Consider the following 19,137-nt stretch of genomic DNA (forward strand, 5'->3'; position numbering starts at 1 on the left):
GAGCAAGCTGCTGATGGGGGCCACAGCATGATTACGGGCGTTTCTGCAAAAGGCCAAAGCAGTTCACGAGCCGCAATGTACTGGAGATGCAGCCAGCATTGACACTGGGTCTAGGTTTGGGATTATTACTACAGTACAACATTTATTTATTTCACTGGACAGATTGTACTTGCAGAGCAGCCTCCAATGGCCACTCTCAATCTCGCACTTACTATTACATAGACACAGATGCACTCACACAGACTTTCCGCTCTTGCGCACACACACACACACACACACACACACACACACACACACACACACACACACACACACACACACACACACACACACACACACACACACACACACACACACACACAATAATCTTCATATAAATATAAAAGGAATTTCACACAAAGCTAGCGAGCCAAAGTGGACAAGGATGGGTGGGTGGTTGGAAGGAGTTGATGATGTTTTGCGAGGGCTGAATGACTTCCTAACGTTGAACTCCATGTATTAGGACCTCTGACATTTGTCTGGCTGCAGTGGACAGCAGGATCCTTATCCCTTAATGTTAAGTACCTCCAGCTGGGCTTGCATGTAAGGGGCTATTGTTGACTAACACCAAGGGAGGTGTTGTATAGTTCTGAATAACAAATATATATAGAAAAAAACCAAACATCTAAAAACGCATCGCATTAAATAGGGTATAACTAACCAAAACAGTATTATAGCTGACACTGAGGTAATTGCATTTCAGTTCAAAGTGTCTGTCCCTAGTACAAATCAAATACCAGTAAACATAAAAAAAATAAGAATTATCCACATACCACTCTAAATGATCCCACAGTATCAGGTACATGATGAAGACCTGGCGGTCGAAACATTGTACCTCCAATAAAATTGCACTGCGGGAGCATTTAGAGCAGTGTGCAGTTAATTATTTGTTTCCTTCAACTTTAGTATTCTTTATCCTGCCCCCCTCAAGTTTGTTTTGTATGTGCGTGCATTACTCTGGACTGTATCCATACTGAAATAAGCACAATATGTATGTTAGTAAATGCTTGCACCATCATACTTATGTTACTCCCTATGTTCTTGTATGCTAATCAAAAATGTGTTCATGCTGTCACTTAGTAGAAAAAAAAAAAAAAAAAAGATGACAACAGGTGCACCAACTGTTTAGATCGGATGAATTTGCTTCCCATCACTTGGAGCCAGGAGGTACTTCTGTGTAAAAGTTTGTGAAACCACAAACAAGAAAACTGTTAACCCGGGTTATGAGCATGTTTAGCAACTTTGGAGGGAAAGAAAAAAAAAATCACATTAAAAAGGAAAATTGTTCAATTCCTTTGCGCCCACCCCCTTGTCATAAGATATGGATGTCCCGTAAGGTTATTTGTGTTTGCTGGGAACTGAATTAAACTGGATTAAAAACATACTGCATATGTTTGGAAATCTGTTTCCCTGGGCGTATGAGTGGAGTGAGCGAGTGTGAAGCAGCAGCTTGCGTCTCCTCCAAGAGAGAGGGCAGACACTCTCATCATTAGCTGGGCTACAATGTGCTCCTCTACCTGCTCCAATCTGCACAGCCAGGCTCGGCGCTGACGCCAGACAGATGTTCTCAGCACGAGGTGCAAAGTATCGAGAGGGGGAACGAGAGTGAGCAGCAGAGAGGCAGAAGAATGGAAAATATTCAGCAGAGTACACAATAAGAGTTTAATTATGAATAATACCAATGGTTCTTTGTTCTCACACCGGAGCTAGCTATGGCTCGCCTGGCCTCCGGGAAATTGTTTTTGGCTTCCATATGGGGGCAGCTGTCTGTCAAGAAAGAAAAATCTTAAATATAACCTGCAACAGTAGGGATAATTACAGGATAAAGAACAATGCAATTATGTATGTTTATTAGCGTTACGGAGGGTGGGGGGGGGGGGGGGGGGTATTTTGCTACAACAAATTTTAAGGTTATTGCAGAGGTTGAAATGTAATTTCAAACACTCATTACTTTTGAGACTAGCGACAGACTTTTTGAGGTGGTATTTAATAGTAACAGAAATGCATAAATATCCTTAACTGTCTCTACTGTATGTGCACTGTCATACTAGACTACTGTTAGTGAGTGGAATCAAATAAAATTCACAAATATACAAATCATAATATTCAGGTGTGGGAGCAGGCGATCTCTGTGGGCCACAGCATTTGCAAACGGACAGCAGCTGGTCTGACATGGCCACAATAACTTACTATTTGAATGTGCCTGACCAACAGCAGGACATGGGCTCTGCCCCTCACGGGAGCTGTTGCAAAATACGTGGATCCTAAAGCATGAATCTCCCTAATGCACCATAATCATGAGCACATCTAATTGTGTTCTGAGCTGTCCACCTGGTCATCAAATACCCAGAGAGAGGAAGTAAACAATGGCTTCTAATCGGTGGGCCTTCTTCAAGGAACTCTGTAAAACTGAAATGAGTACTGTACTAGTGTACATAGTAAAATCCTCAGAGTTAATTTAACTCTGAGAGTGTACAAATGTAACCAAATGGACCCATAAGGATACATTTGGTTACATTTGATAACACTCTCAGAGTTACAATTGGATAATTTAACATTACTATGGATGCTCTAGTCTAGGAAACTAATTACTCCACTCCAGTTCTCAGAAAACACGACATGCTCTAAAAATGTCAGGAACATGTTGGGAGACATGTTTTGGCTACAGCGTACGTGATATTCTTTTGTTAAAATAAGTGTTAAATAGCTCTATATTCTGATAGTACTCATTGCTAAAGAGTGTTTGTTCAGTAACAGGAGTCTCTTTGTCTCTCTTTAGTAAACAGAAAACACATTTTCCGGTCGGGATACCAAATGTATCCAATCAGGAGAGAGAACGGCAGGATACAGGATAAACAAGTGCATTTTCATGTGATGACTCTAAGAAACGAGCAGACAAAATTGGAGCTGCAACACTATGAAATTTAAGCTGATAAATGGGTACTCTCTCCTGATTGGCTTGAAAATGTGCAACCCACCTGAAAATGAATTTTCTGTTTATTAAAGAGCTGGAGAGACAGGGAGACCCATGTTACTGAACAAACACTCACAGCAATGATTACCATTAGAATATATTGCTTTAACCTTTTAACAAAAGAATCTCTTACATTTAATGTGTTATGAACATATTAAGAACATGTTATGAAGCACGTTACAAAGAATAGATTGTTAAGAAAGTTCCTTAATTCATTAAAAAGTTAGGCACACCAAGGCAACAGCTTAATTATATTTTTTTGGTGTCAATATTTCATGCAATAAAATGATATGAATCTACCTTATGTTTTTTCTGTACCTGTAGTATTAATACTGTGGCTGAAATTCAGCGTGCCAATGGAAAAAATGTGAATGCTGGTGTGATGACATAATTGAAAAACATACAATAAGATTGTATATTTGCAAGTCACATTCATGAACTGAATTTCTTCCTCTCATGAAGAAATGTGATAACTAATTATTTTCCCTTTTCCTACACACAATTACAGTGCATTAGTGTGAAAAGCTCTTTTTGCGTTAACGACTGACAACATGCATGTTAAGGAGTGTGTGGAACCTTTAACCTTTAACAGGGACACACATTTATCAGACTATCAAATATGATGGTATTAAACGTGTCCAAAAATATGGCATATAAAAAGGCAAATCTGTTACTTTAGGAAACTGTATTGAAGATAAGATACAGTCAAATAAGATAAGCCTTTACTCATCCCCAGAAGGAAATTCAGGTGTCACAGCAGCAACAGGTGAGAGTCAAGAACAAAAACCAGGTAAATAAGAATACAACTAAATCATTACATTAAATTAAATTAAATTAAATACTGAGCTGCTGGCCCTCTCTGAACATATGTATCGATAAATATAAATGTACAGTGAATAGAGGAATTAATATATATACACTATACATCTAATGCCAGTGAATATATGAATGAATGTATGTACAATCTAACAATGAATATACAGGTGGATATATGCAGGGTCTATTAACAGTCTATCAACACTGAGCATATGAATAAATATCTGTAAACAAATCACTACATTAAATATATGAATGAAAATACTAGTATGTCTGAATGAAAATACTAATATGTTCTGTCTATCAAAAATGAAACAGAGAATAGGATAATGAATGTATACATGGTCTTCAACAGACCAGCAGTGTCTGGATGAATAGATGTATATCTATCAGTGAATATACTGTTCAGTATCTCACTTTATTTAACTACTGTATAACAGCCATCCAAGATTTTCATAGTTAAAGCTAGTCTCAGAAAATGAAAATTAACTCTAGAATAGGTATTAATGAGGAAAAATAAGACCCTGCACTTTATTTATATACACTTACTCTATTCGGATACTAATGATTTGCCTGTTACAGTAATTATCGCTGTGAGACCATACCAGAACATCTGCATTGATTTAGACTCAAGGAGGGCAGAGGGAGGGAGGGAGACACTCACAATCTGGACTCCAACTTTGAGAGCGATACAGCAATCTGTTGATGATTATTTTGGTAATTGTCTATAATTGATGCAAAACACAGAGAGAGTTGCAGAAATTCTAAATGACGGTATCTGTCTGTGCGGGAATGGGGGGGGTGAAAATTGGCAAATGCCCTAAAGATACACAGATCAGACATTGACAGTTTTAATAGAAATTGGACCGCTTGTTGTATAAGATGATGCAATTGACCATAATGAAATGATATAACAAAATAAACACGTCAACCGGTGTTTGCTGTACAGAGCAATGATGTAATGCCACTGATACAAAAAAAATAAAAAAAAACAAAAATATTGACAGATCTGGCTTCCTTAAAACAAAGAAAATGAATGAAATTGTCATGCATACTGTATGGAAATCATTACACCTATTCTAATGTATTTTTTATGATGCAAAATCCTACCGCGATGTGTTAAGCTTGTAGAGCATCTATTTTCGCTAGTTTTGCATGAATGACACTGTCACATGACAAAGTAGCGTATGGAAAAACATAAAAAGTTGAAATATGGAGATATGGTCCAAGGTTTATGCCCGACAACAACAATATGAGCCATATAACTAATACTGTGTCAACCATTATCGTACATACTTCTCTAAAATCTACATTTTAGGGAAAATACAGTGACCTGACAACAGAGTATACAGATGTACAATCCATTGTATTCATATTTTTAATCCCAGCTTAGAGGAATTCTGAAGCACTGGAGTAGATTTTAGGCATGGATACAATATCATACAATGAACAGACTACATGCGTTCTGTCAAGAGTGCAGAGATGCAAGATGATGCAGCTCAAAGCAAGGTGAGCTTGTGTCAAACAAGAGCTGGGAGCCAGTGTGTCCTTGTTCTGTTACCATGCCCTCTCTAAAGCCGGATTTATACTCAGTGGCACACCGGTGTCACGCACTGAAAATAACAGATCTACAAGCTCACATTGCGTTCCGGCGTGATGTGTTGTGAGCTTGTAGAGCCGCAATTTTTGGTGCGCGACACCGCACACAGCAAACTATAGCAAGCCCTTAATGAGATCTCTGTTGAGGGTTCAGTGTAAATCTATTGTAGAATGCAGCCTTTGCTCTATGCTCAATTGAAGGAACTGCTTTTTACCTTCAAAACTGTGGCTAAGGATAAAAAATACACACTAATTATGTCAACATCTGCAATCCAAAGCAACCCTTAGTGCCCTTGGATTAATGAATATATATGAATGTGTATGGCTGTTAAGCTCCTATGGTTTGTCTAGTGAGAATCTAAATGCTGATCCAGTTGACATTAATATCTTGACCTTTAGCTTTCTATAAAGAAAATACTTCAGATTTAATTCAGATTTACCAAACAATCTACAATTTCAAACACATTGTATAAAATGAACTTCATTATTCAATCGAGAGTGACGAGAGTTTTATTTTTTTGGATAAAGCTACATTCAAACTATTTATTAGTTTAAACTTTTCTTACTGAAGTCATATTTGCTCAAAGACAAAGAAAACTAAAGCCGAAATGTCTAAACAGTCCAGAACACATACATTTGCACAGTGTCCTGTTGCTGTTAAAATCCCAAATGTACTGAGATACATTCACATGGACACCTGAAAAAAGCCAAAAGGAGGTTATGTGATGCCATCCAGCCATTCTTGGGCAATTAAACACCTCCCACTAAGGGTTGGCATCACTCAAAAGGCTCATTAACCCCCTGACCAACCACCGGCCACAATCAGAAAAGCATCCTGTCACATTGGCCAATCGCTACACTGGCAATGCAGGTCAACGCCCACACAAGTGACAGGAAATTGAATTACTGGAGAGGATGTGCCCTGTCTGAGCACTTGAAAGACATTTGTTTATTAACAGCTGGTCAAGTGGCCAGCCAGAGGATATGAGTCTACACAAAAAGGGAGGGAGGGGGGTGAAGAAAAAGCAAGTGTGATTTCTAATGTCATTTTAGAAAATGACAATTTTACTATGTAAATTACATTTCTCCAAGTATCACTATTGTAGTACAGCATTTGAGCGATACAGTGCAAATGTTCATGCATTTAGGAAAAAACAAGCAGGAATGTGATTCTCTTAAGCACTCTTACGGCTGAATCAGTTGAGGAAAACTACATGTTTACCCACTGTGGGTTCTACCAAAATAAATATCCTAGATACAGCACATTTGAATCTCTGAATCAATACAGCATTTTGTAAGTGTTAAGATTATGCCTTATACTGTAGAATGAAAAGGGAAGCAGGAATACGTTGCAGCAGCGTCTTTTGTGTGGTTGTTTTTCCGACCACTAGTCCTAATCTACTGGGTTGATCTCTGGGTTCCAGGGGGATTAGAGGATGTCTGCAAACCTCCAAATATTTGAGGCAATCAACAACTTAACACGCATTTGGCGTTAGAATGCAAGAAAGTGAAAACACACAAAACGAACGGATGAAAAGGAGCAAAATATGAAGAGGAAATAAGGGGAATCGGAGCGGTGCCCATTTCGGGGGTGTAAAATATGGAGAAGTGTGGATCATTGGGGGAGCTGGTCTGCCTGGGGGAACAGATGAAGGGAGAGCGCTCTGCCAAGATCTCTCCACTGGAGGGGGAGCTGAGGGACCGGGAACTCTATGGGAGAAACGAGTCTGCGCCTTGCCTGCCGCTCTCCTCAATCGCAGTCTCACACTCTTGCATTGACACGTCCCAGGCTCTCGTCGGCAGAGGGAAATTGTTGCTGACAGGGCCTTGCAAACTTTCACAGCCATTTAGAACGATTTACTCCCACACTTTTGTCACAGGCATTTATTACACGATATACATGATATGAAAAATTTACATTTTGGAAATTGGCATCTTTTTTTCTCCACCAAGTTAGGCTTAAAAAACATTCATAATTTTCCAGCCTTTGCAACAGTCCCCATGTGCAGACGTGCAGCCGAGAGGTTATGAAAATGCACAATTTTCAGAAAAATCATGACGGCACGTAAAACTACCAAAACTATCATAGGATTTCTAATCCAGTAAGACGTGACATCCATGTCTCATCACCACCGGCAGTGAGAGTGAAGTGACAGTACCAATAAAGGTCTTACCGGCCCAGATCGCTGGCCTTGTGGTCCGGGCACCTAGGCCCATAAGCAGCCTAACAGCGTTTTACGGTCCCGACAACCTTTGCTGCGTATCTCTCCCCTCTCTCTCCCTCTTTCCTGTCTATCTTCACTTAAAAAATCTATCAATAAAGGCAAAAAGCCAAAAACTAATCTTTAATAAAAAACAATAAAAAAAGGTCTTACCTGTATATCCACCACCAACCAGTGCCTCCAGTGAGCACGAGTAGGACTGGCACGACTGGGAGCATCAGGATCCACCATCATCAAAACATATTTCTTTTTCTGAAAACAGTAAACATATCAACTGATTATACACAGTTAAACTTAAAGTATAATGTTTTTCAAAAATAATTCAGACCAGGTATTCTGAATGGAGTACATTTTACTGTACTGTAATTAACCCAGTCAGACCCGTTACACCTGCACGTCGTTGTACCTTTCAAGCTGGGAACGCCTCTGTGCCATTTTAGTTGTTGCTATACATCGCTATTGTTGGGCAGAAACCTCTAATCTCCATATTCTAAGTTTTGGTGTTTTCTTTCGTAAATTTACGCCAACGTCACACTACACAGCGTTACACAAAAGCATCAAAGAGTAGCAGATCCACTTCGCAACGTGTTTTGAGCTTGTAGATCACAAGTCACAGTTTTGGACATCTCTATGAGATATTTAGCAACCTTTTTTTCCCAGAAAACGTAGGATTTAGAAGTGCGTTTTTAGAATCGACCTCAGGTCTTAATGGGTTAAACAAGTACCCAGTCAATGTCATGTCCTAAAGGTAGAACTACACTGGGAGTTGTATGCTGTTTGTGCAACACATTGTGTTGAGGCACTGCAGCCAGACCAGCTATCTGGGACAACAGTTAGTTTGAGTACTGTAACTACTCTCAGACTTTCACTACATGTGCACCATTGTAACTAAGATATTTGGTGTGAAGTATTATATTTCCCTTCCGGAGATAGACAGTTTTGAATCATTTTCTCATTTCTCATTGTACCCACTTATTTACACTTACGTAAATCCAGTTAGTTTGTACACAACCAGTGGGTGGGTTTGCCATTTATTGGATTGCTGGAATCTTGACACATATTCTAAAGCCCAAAGTCAATGTTAATGTTATTTTGTTATTAAAAACAAAAACTGTAATCTGTATGAAACAAGACACGCATTAAAATGACAGAATTATGGTATAAAGGCATTGACACAAACAAGGCTGTGATATTCCATGGTTGTTGGAGAAAGCATACAACTGCGGCCCACTCGCACTAATAACCATGCTACAGCACTCCCTCTGATATATAATTCCTCAAATATAACATTATTACTGTGACAAGAATATAATGACAATGTTTTGGATCTGATATCATGTTAAGTTCTTGTGAATGCCATCATTCTGCCATTTCAACAGCATCATTATACCCTTCAATCTGTTGATATAGAGAAAGCGAGAGAAGAAGCATCTTAACTAAACACTTGATCACAGTTATTGGACGGTAACTTGGCGGCTTAATTGCAGGAAATATTCCGCTCTGTCTGCTCCTAAAAGTTAGAGAATTATGAGAGCAGATTGAATTATTGCGAGAGCACATTTGTCATTCCTGGTGCTCTGCCCAAAATCTGCCAGACCATATGATGAGCTTTTTTTCTCCTTTTTTTTTCTCTGTTTGTTCACTTCCTCTACACACAGAGATATGAATTGAGGCTATTTCAATCCACAAAGGCTGCAGGCTGTATATGTAATTTCAACTTAAACAAGCACATGGTCATATTTGGCCTAAACATACTATGCACGTGTGGAAAACACATGCAGGATTTCTCATGTGCCTACAATGTCTGCCAAACAACACTATTTGCGGCTCAGAAAGAAACACATTACTATCAAATGTTCCCTTACAGACATAAACCTTGCTCAAAATTCTGTTTGCTGCGTCCTATCAAGAGATTCTTAAAAGACGTAAAAAAAAATGAACCTAAGCCGATGTACTTGAAAGAGATAAAGCGGGAGACACATATTTTTCTCCAGAAGGATTCTTGGCCTACCTGACAAGCAGTAACAAGCGTAAACAACTAAGCCTAATAATAGGATAATACTGTAGTCTCAGTGATAGTGCCTCCAAGTAATATCTAGACACACGAACAACAATAGAGCCTCCTCCACAGCCTGTCAAAAGTGACTCTATATCAGTGACCCCCCCGGGCAGCTTACCAACCATGACCTGTTGCCTTCTCCAGAGTTGTAATCCTCATTTGTACATGATTGCTACTGGGCAAGACAGTGTGATAATGTAGTTACACTAATATTTAAGTCAGGGCCCCAATACATTCAGAAATAGCACAACGCACATGCACGCACACGCACGCGCACACGCACACGCACACACACACACACACACACACACACACACACACACACACACACACACAGAGGTAATTTGAGGTTTCTAAATTAGAAATAACTTCAAGTCATATTTAATGTCTAAATCTATAGCAGTTTATTGGATAATTCACAAAACGTACCACGGATGATGATTAAGTATTAAGGATTAGGATTAATATCTCAAATAGCGTAACATTAACCATTTTCAACCTGGTGTCCCTATTTTGGGCATGTCGTTATAGATTAAAACTTCCCAAAATGTTTTGATCTACAAACTCAAAGTGTGTGGCAATGCAACAAGTTCTGAGCTTGTAGATTGGCTATTTTTGAAAAATGTTTAAAGTATAAAATAGAGCTTAAGTGGTTAAAACATTTGGCTTTATTTCCAACTGTAGAAACAAGCAAAAATATAGACTACTTATAGTGGGCATCGAATTTCAATGTTTTATGCATATATTTAGAGTACCTGTAAGAATCTGGCTAGTCCAGCTGGCACGGACGGCAAAAAATACAAGAGGCTCCCTCCATGCTTGCACTTCACACATTGTGGCATGTACCCTTCTCTCTCTTACAGGGACATTTTTTCTCTCCATCTGTCAAAATCCACATTAATTACACACAGATATGCAAGAGAGACTCCAGGGAAAAACAGATGCATATTCTGCCATCTGAAATAATTTATCACTGACTGTACAAACTAAATGTATATCAAAACATTTTAAATAAGCACATTTTGGTAAACCTAAGGCTGGGTGGTACATATTTTGCCTAAAATATGTTGGAAGTCTACCTTTGTCTTCACATCAAGCTGTGACCCCTTAAGGCTATTATAAATATAAACAAAACATTTGAGCCTGCAGGTGTTTTGAATGTCTAAGAAAGGTTACCATTGCTAACCAGTCATTGAACCCAGACATCACATCATTGGAAAATAACTCCATGGTTTACATCCTCGCGTTCTCTGATCCACTGACCCAGAGCAGACCAGATTCATTGTGTTAGGACAGAGTGGTCAACTCTGGTTCTGTTCTCCAGTGTTTCTATAATGTACTGGGTCCCTACCACCTTCTAAAAAGCTGTCTGAGTCCAGCAATCGTGACAGGTGTCAGCCACAGCCCTCAACGTTGCGATCGTCCATTACACAGCATGGGATATGGAGGCCTCGAGTGCAGGCCGGAGGCGGGGAGATTGAGCCTGCATTCTCCTGGGATTAACCTCCCACTACCTGCTGTGATCACAGCAAAACGGCCCGCTGGGACCATGCCTCAGACGCCAGGCGGCTAGAATTAGCCCTGCAGCCAGCTGGGAGGTTCTGCCATCAGTTCTGGTAAGTTACTTGAAAGGGGACGGTTGGGTCGGAGGTTCTCTCTACAATACCGCCTTCTTTCTGCCTGGCAGGTAGATGGGTTCTTATCTTGGGAGTACTGCATATGAGAAATACCGAAAACTCAACACTTTCTTCATCATGTACACACACACACACACATTATGATTGTAGGGACGATTTTGAAATTTACTTTCATATTGTCGATCTGTTTCAGCTTCAGTGGAGGACAGTGAGACGAAGTGAGATTCGTGCTCCCTTGCCGACAGCCTGACAGAGCGGCAGTATTTGCAATACAGAGGACGGGGAAGAACAAAGGCAGAGGAAGACCAGTGTCTCCCAGGATGTAAACTACTGGCTTACCTTTGAGTGAACTCTGCTGGGGCTGAGAATCAGAGAGACGTCTAATCGCTGCTCTCGTAGAGCTGCCTCGGCTATTGAGCCCCGCTCAGCTCAGTGATGACACCGCGGAGGGTGAGAATGAGATAGCAAGAGAGAGAGAAAGTGAGAGAGAGAGAGACTGAGAGAGAGGGGGGAGGAGAAGCCCCTCTGCGAGTTTACAAGTTCACATTTTATCCCTGACCCGATACCAAACTGTGTCGTCCATACAGTTGCCTATTAATATACCCATTGCTTTATCCTCTCCTGTTCTTTATCTCCTACAGCTCCGGCTTGCAGAAACCCACAACGTTTCATTAAACGGTCAACTGCGCTCACTGCCCGACCTGGGGCAACGCAGCGCATCAATATCAAATCCCTCTTTAAGTAGCAAAAACACTTGAACTCGTTTGGTAATTAACAGGTATCTGTGTTGTGATTAAGAGACGGCCATGGCTTAACAACCATCGACTGTGGCTTAGAGCAAGGTTAGGAGATCGATTCGTAAAATACAGAAAAATATCCCCCTCTTAAACAGTGCGGGAGACGTAAATAGTAAAGTGCCATTCGAGAATATGTGTAAAAAATTACATACATACAGTATGCTCTAGTTTCATAAGTATTCATAGACCATAAATATATTTTTGGCCCTACAGTAGAGATAATGCAATAGAGTCCCATCACAGTGAGGAGACATCAGTGAGAGTGCGGCCGTGAAAGGAAAAACGTGGAGGGTTTTAACAGTGGCCCATGTCGCTCGTTCCATAAGGGTCGGAGGATGAGGTTCATCCTGGCGGAGGCAGGTCAAAGTTCAACCAGGCAGCAGTAATTGAATCCTGTTCAAGAAAGCAGTGGGGGCAGCAGACCCACAGATGAGATAGAGATAGGATGGGGGACAGTGGTTCCATTGGAAGGCCACAGCCGTGTGCTGCTTTTGGGTGGCATTCACCTAGAGGTCATCGGCCTTGGAGGTGAAGAGGTCTTCCTCGTCATTAATAACAGAACCCCCCCCCCCCAGGCCTCCCTCGTGCTCAGGAGATCCATAACCTCGTTCTTCCCCATCACAACCTGCGTTTACAACCCTCCTTCAGAGCCAGTCACAAAAAGTCAGCGCTGTAATCTGCCATAAAAGAATTGGGCGATGTGAAAAAAGAATCTCTTTGATAGGGTTTATGTGAAAACCTCTTGGGATGTATTTTCTATTTTTACTCAAATAAGATGATTTGTTGGAAATCTCTTCATGAAGAATACATTGTTGAGTTATCATTAATGAATCAGCCTGATGTTTCACAAGCTGTGAACTATATAAAAAAATCACGGAACCAAAGGAACAGGTAGAAGAGAAAAGTCAAATGAGGCAACAAGCAAGGGACCTTACGGCTTAGTGTCTTTGTGGCTTCAAGATGAGCAAAAACTTTTATAGTTATATGGAGGTTTTGCAACAAACAAATGAACAGGAGACAACTCAGACTACATATTTTCCCTCAGCAACCACTAAGCAAACCATCCACGTCGTGCATTGCCTGCAGTTACTGTACCAACACATGCGTGCATTTATGGAGATGGAGTATATACTGTATGTAATACTGCCCTAAACTCTGTCTGTGACCTTTTGCAACTTCCAACCTTTCCATCCTCTGTGCATTTCTATGTACATGTGTTTGTTTTTTGTTTTCTTTTTGTATAAAAGTCATAGGAAATAAAAAATATGCTGCATTTACAACAGGTAGTTCCGACAAGCAATCTGGTCAAAATGGGCTCTCCAGCTGTGCTCAAATGAGCATGACAGCACAACTAGCCATGCTCTAATGAACAATTTGAGAACGGCCTAATCACCTGTCACGTGAGTGTGTTGGAGGTGCAAACAAAGGTAGTTAATTCTTGCATGGATTTGGCTCCTTTTTGTGCCTCAGGCTCTTGAAAAACAAATAATTGGATGTCCCGTCATTATTAGTGTGGTTGCCCGAAAGGGCGGCACACACTCGAGCCATATATGTCAAATCAACTGGCTTCATCGGGAATTGTGTGTTTCCATTTTGCTAAGAGATACTACGTTGTAGTTTAATTGATATTAATTTATTAGTGAATACATTTTCCCCATCGACTTATAATGGAAAAACAAGTATTTTTCTCTCGGAAACCGTAAGGGCTACAGTTACAACACTTAATGGGGAGGTTCCTACTTCCTAGTCCAGTGGCCTACATACAAAAACATAATTACACCGCCAAGGTGGCGCTATAACAGCCCACTTTACATTTTGCCCTATAACTCTTGAACCGTATAGAAGCAACATTTCCTTTTCCCTGGATTCCTTGGGTCATGACGCAACTCCCCACATAGGCCACACCCATTTGCGTCTGACTGTATAGATTTTCCACTTTTTTGAATTTTCTTCAAAACACTTTTTGCTTTTCCTCCAACACATTTTGTCGAGATCTCACAAAAATTGGTACATATGATCTTTGGATCTATGCGGTAAACATATATAGGCGGAATTTCGATATTCGATACCGTTCATCCATAATAGGCTCCCGAAGTTAGTGGGAGGGGCCTATTTTACAAAAAAAATGCCAAAAATCATTAATAAAACGTCCAGTCAATCCCAAATTTGAATCACATGTTGAGGGTCGCTTACGCAACAAAGCAACGAAGCAACGAAAAGCATATCCACTTTGACCCATAGGGGGTGCCACAAATGCACAAAATGAAACCGTTTGATTCAAAAACATGATTTTTGGGTGGATCAATCCTCTCAAAATGAAATTGTGGGAGGAGCCCATTTCTTAAAAACACAACACCATATATCACTAAAACAGGATCCAATCAGCACCGAATTTGAATCGCACGTTGCATGGCCTCCGACTCTATTCCTACCAGCGTATACCTCGGGTCCCTGCAAATGGGTTTTTATTTTGAGAGCGAATTGCCCCACAATACACTGCCCTACAAAGCCAAAGTGCAGTGACGGCCGGCATGATTTTTTGGGATATTCAATTACCTCATGAATAAATATACAATTATTGCAGTGTCACTTATGGACCAATATAACCCATTTGGCGGTTTGATTCTTTGCATAGTTACTGAACTTTGGCGTTTTAGGGCAGTACAGTATGAATACATTTTGACTACCGGTCTATGTTTTATTTTGTTGGTATAATGTATAATCACAATATTACAGGAGAGGGTGTGAGAGGGTGTGCTTTACCGTCATTTCAGTGATGTTTACAGAACTCGACCCAAGTGCCTCGTTCTTGACTGCATCACTGTCATGCCAATAAAGGGTAAAGCACACCCTCTCGTGTAATATTACTTAAGTGGATGGAATTCTTAAGATTCAGTAACAATTAATAAATACAATTATAATAATATATAATACATATATAATAAAACTCTAAGCTAGTGGTTTCTCGTTTCTGCATACAGCGAACACTGGCCATTCAATGTTCTCTAGCTCTCTTTTTTTCCTCTCTTACACTGCCTTCAAAATGACTGGAAAACATGCAAATACTATCAGCTAATTGTTAATTCAACATAAAGATATGATGATTGACGATTGCATCAAATATAAAAGGCACAGAGTATTTCTAAAGAGTATTTCTGCCCACTACCTTCAAACCTGCCTATTTTTAACTCAGCCTGCCACCCACACAGGAGTGAAGTGTGGAGTGGCTTATAAATCCACACTTGGAAGAACCACAAGGCCAAAGGGACGCCACATGCGGACTAAACAGCATGTGCCGCACCTGAACACAACACAGCCGCTGGAGCCTCACTCAGCAGCCAAACACAGGAGCACTACGAGGAGGCAGCAGTTCAAGATGAATCACACTGGCATATGAAACATTAGTTTACATAGTTACATAATCACTCTACAATTTGCATTTATCGAAATGTTCACATGTTTTGTGTGTGAGTGAGTGAGTGAGTGAGTGAGTGAGTGAGTGAGTGAGTGAGTGAGTGAGTGAGTGAGTGAGTGAGTGAGTGAGTGAGTGAGTGAGTGAGTGAGTGCGTGCGTGCGTGCGTGCGGGGGGGGGGGCACACTCTTCTATCTTTTTTTTTTCTTTATTGTAGAAAAGTGGTATTATAGACAGTCGGACAGGTGTGGGTGAGAGTGTATAGGCCATCTGGGATACATGTGGCTCCAGATAAAGTTTACTATACAAAATCACAGGCACATGGTGCTCAGATTTTAATATATGATACTGTATATGGCAGCACTGCACTACTGTATGGCTTGAAGCATTATATGCCACAGGAGGATACACGATCGATTATAAACTACATATTCTACATTAGACCAACTAATGCTTTTATCTGCCAAACTCCACAAAGTGTGTTTTACTACAGCATTTGAAGAAAAAAAAAATGAACTAGCTGCTCTCTGATAAATTCTGAGAATTAAAATGTTCAAATGCAATCTGTCCTCAAGAGAATGTGAACCTTTTCATATTCCCAGTGCAGTTTGGAACTACTATGAAGCCAGACTAGAGTGAGATGGTTCACAGTCTGATTGAAGCTTGAGGGGGGTGATGGAATTAGTAGCAGCCTGGGGAACCATTTCTGCATTTCTCTCAACATGGAAGACTCCTTTCACCGCACCGTGCTTGCAAACACAGCGGTGCTCATGGTAAGCTTATTAGTCACCCTGGATGCCATCTTGCTAACTGAGGCTTTCAACACTTTCTAGTGGTGGCTTTACACACATACACCTACTCACTGCTATGAAAGCATTTCTGCAAATGCACATGCTCATATATACAGAGAAACTACTATTAACAGGTACTCTGGAGTCGCAGGGAGTCAGGCACTGGCATTTCAGCATCCCAGACATGAAGCCAGCCCATGTTAAATGAGGCAAAAGGGATATGGTTTTGACATGTGGTTCAGTGGCAGAACGAACACAACACAGTCAAGCAGGTAAAATTACAGAACTAGACTAATATCCATAATTACTATGTCTAACGTGTCACACATGGAAGGTTAAAGGGCTGCCATTTTTATACCAAGTGCAGCCTGTGTAGAGAAGCTGAAGATTACACATACATAAACTTGGAAAACATTGTGAACATAATGCACTTGTATTTCAGATTATATTGTTGAACACACCATTTCACAGTAAAGAAGGCCAACACGTTTTTTTTTAGATAATAGGCAGTGCATGTGCTATTGAATTAAACAAGAGTAAGCTCCAAAAGACATGTTTTGGGAGAGCAATCGAATATTTAACCCCTAGACAGAAATGTTCTATATATAAAAAATATTTTGGAAATTTTCATTTGGATTTTCATTTTGACTCCAGGTGGTTACATGGTTCCCATGGAAACCACTTATCATCAGTGATAACAGGAGGTTGAGGAGGTCAGTTTGTCTCTCATACAAAACCTGTCATTGCCAAATCTATTTCAACACTGTGCACCACAACTCGATTAATTCAAACAGTCCGTAGTGATCGACACTACTTTCTGTTTATGCTTTATAAAAGGCTTACAGTCACAACATCAACGGTTAACACTTTCCTGGAGAAGCCTCATGCAGCAGACGCGCTTCTCAAGATCATCATAACCTTTAGTTCTCTGAGGTACAGCTGAGGGTCTGGCCCTTCAATTACCATGTAACCAAGTTTACAATACAGTAAAACACAGTACAATAATCACAAATATTACACTTAACAATTACATTTGACAAGAATGCAAGAATCAGTAAAGATGAGGGGCTGTGTCCTGCCATGAGGGGAGGATGTAAAAACTCTTGGTCGCACAAACTATGACACCCCTCCCTCTTTGGCCATCAGAGCCGTAAAAGGTGTCAGCACTGTTCACAGGCACTGTGCGTATGTCTCACCAGCCAAGATGGCTTCCACATTTTTTCCATCATGATTAATTATGGTTTGTGATGGTAGTACAGGGAGAAAGTGTAAATTATTCCCACATTTTCTGGTTCCCTCTTTCACTCATGTCTGTGTAGGAAGATGCTATTGACGCCATCCATGGATGCCGACCAAAAGGCAACTACATGGGGTGGCAGGCTCTATTGCCTATTAGGGGTTTGTAGCAATGGTGATGGTGGGGTGTTCTGCATGTGGGCTGCTGAACCTTGTCCAGACTGCCAGTTGACAGGGCCGGATTTTCCAGTATGGAAGACTCTTGTTTCAGTGGGCGACGCTGGGTGTTGGGAGACAGGGAAAGCGAGGACTGCCCGGGGTTGAGAAGCTTGACGTATTTCAAACAAACAACCACAGTCTGTGTCCAAATATCACCAGCCCACCAGTCTGACAATCAGGGCCATGTCATCACACATGCTCCGAGTGATTCAGGGAGTGCTCTTCTCACCTTAGATGGCAAACACAAATATGTCAGAGCACCCTGACACTCCAGAACAAACTAAATTACAAAAGAATACCCATGGACACTGATGAGGGGTATCCGTAGCAAAGCTTGGTGAAACTAACTACAGTACAATTCACACTGCATACAACAGCAAACATCCTTAGTTTCGAGAAATAATTTCTATGACAGATGCTTTAATTTAGTAGATTTTTATATATTTAGCGCCATCAATAAGGACACCATGCAGAATGGCACCGATATCACAAAGCACAAACTGTTATCTGAGGACGTGCAGGTTTATGGTTCAAGGGCTCGTCCATTCACAGAGAACAAGCTCAGCCTCACTGCCTGACACACTGATAAAGACAGCACAAATAAAAAGGCTCCGCAGCTCTATCTTCCCCTTGTCCTCAAGGGAATAATGTATCACCCATCTGAATGCACCACATATTGAATCATTTCCAGCGTCGATGATTCATTTGAATAAATCAGCTTTTTTATTTTTATTTTGCAGACTTAAATTGATACTGAAATAAGGGGGGAAAGTGAAGTGAGGTTTTAAGACAGAAGGACAGGTGTAACAGCATCCAAAAGGATTGTTAATCCTAATCCACCCTTTCATGTGACAATTAATGACTAGAACAATAATCTCCAGCACATACAGTATGTTTTTCCCATCCCTTTTGGACTGTCAACCATAACCTTGTGGTCCAAATCCAGGGGGATATGTAGCTGCAGGCAGATAGGATCTTATCCTGGATTTGCATAGATAAACGCACAATTGCACAGCAATAATTCTAGAGGCATGTAGTGGAGTAGTAGTGTCTTGACCTGAGATATACGCTCTGGCAATCTCCTCGTACAGTCTGACCCTGTACCCAATCAACGTGACCCGTTTCCATAAACGCATTTGTTGAATATGTGGCTGATACACAGACCTCCACTTGCACTCTGTCCTAACTCTTAATATATACAGTGAAAAACAATATTTTTCTTAGAAATAGCAGGTTCTAAAACAAAAACTTTCAATGGATTCAACAGAGAGCTACAGATGCGCAGGATCAGCCTGTCGGCAAATATGAGAAATCAGCAGCTTGTGCAATGAAAAGG

At 40.6% G+C, this 19,137-nt stretch overlaps 1 protein-coding gene across 1 annotated transcript in view; it reads right to left on the bottom strand.

The window, feature by feature from the left end:
* pebp4 (phosphatidylethanolamine binding protein 4) overlaps positions 1 to 19,137 on the bottom strand; it is a 59,896-nt gene that overhangs the window by 23,332 nt on the left and 17,427 nt on the right. Inside the window, exon 4 of the mRNA XM_084056335.1 lies at positions 7,804 to 7,902. Coding sequence (XP_083912461.1) covers positions 7,804 to 7,902 — 99 coding nt within the window. The remainder of the gene's footprint in view (positions 1 to 7,803; positions 7,903 to 19,137) is intronic.

This window comes from Gymnoscopelus microlampas (assembly GCF_963454915.1).
Source record: "Gymnoscopelus microlampas genome assembly, chromosome: 4".
Lineage (NCBI taxonomy): Eukaryota > Metazoa > Chordata > Actinopteri > Myctophiformes > Myctophidae > Gymnoscopelus > Gymnoscopelus microlampas.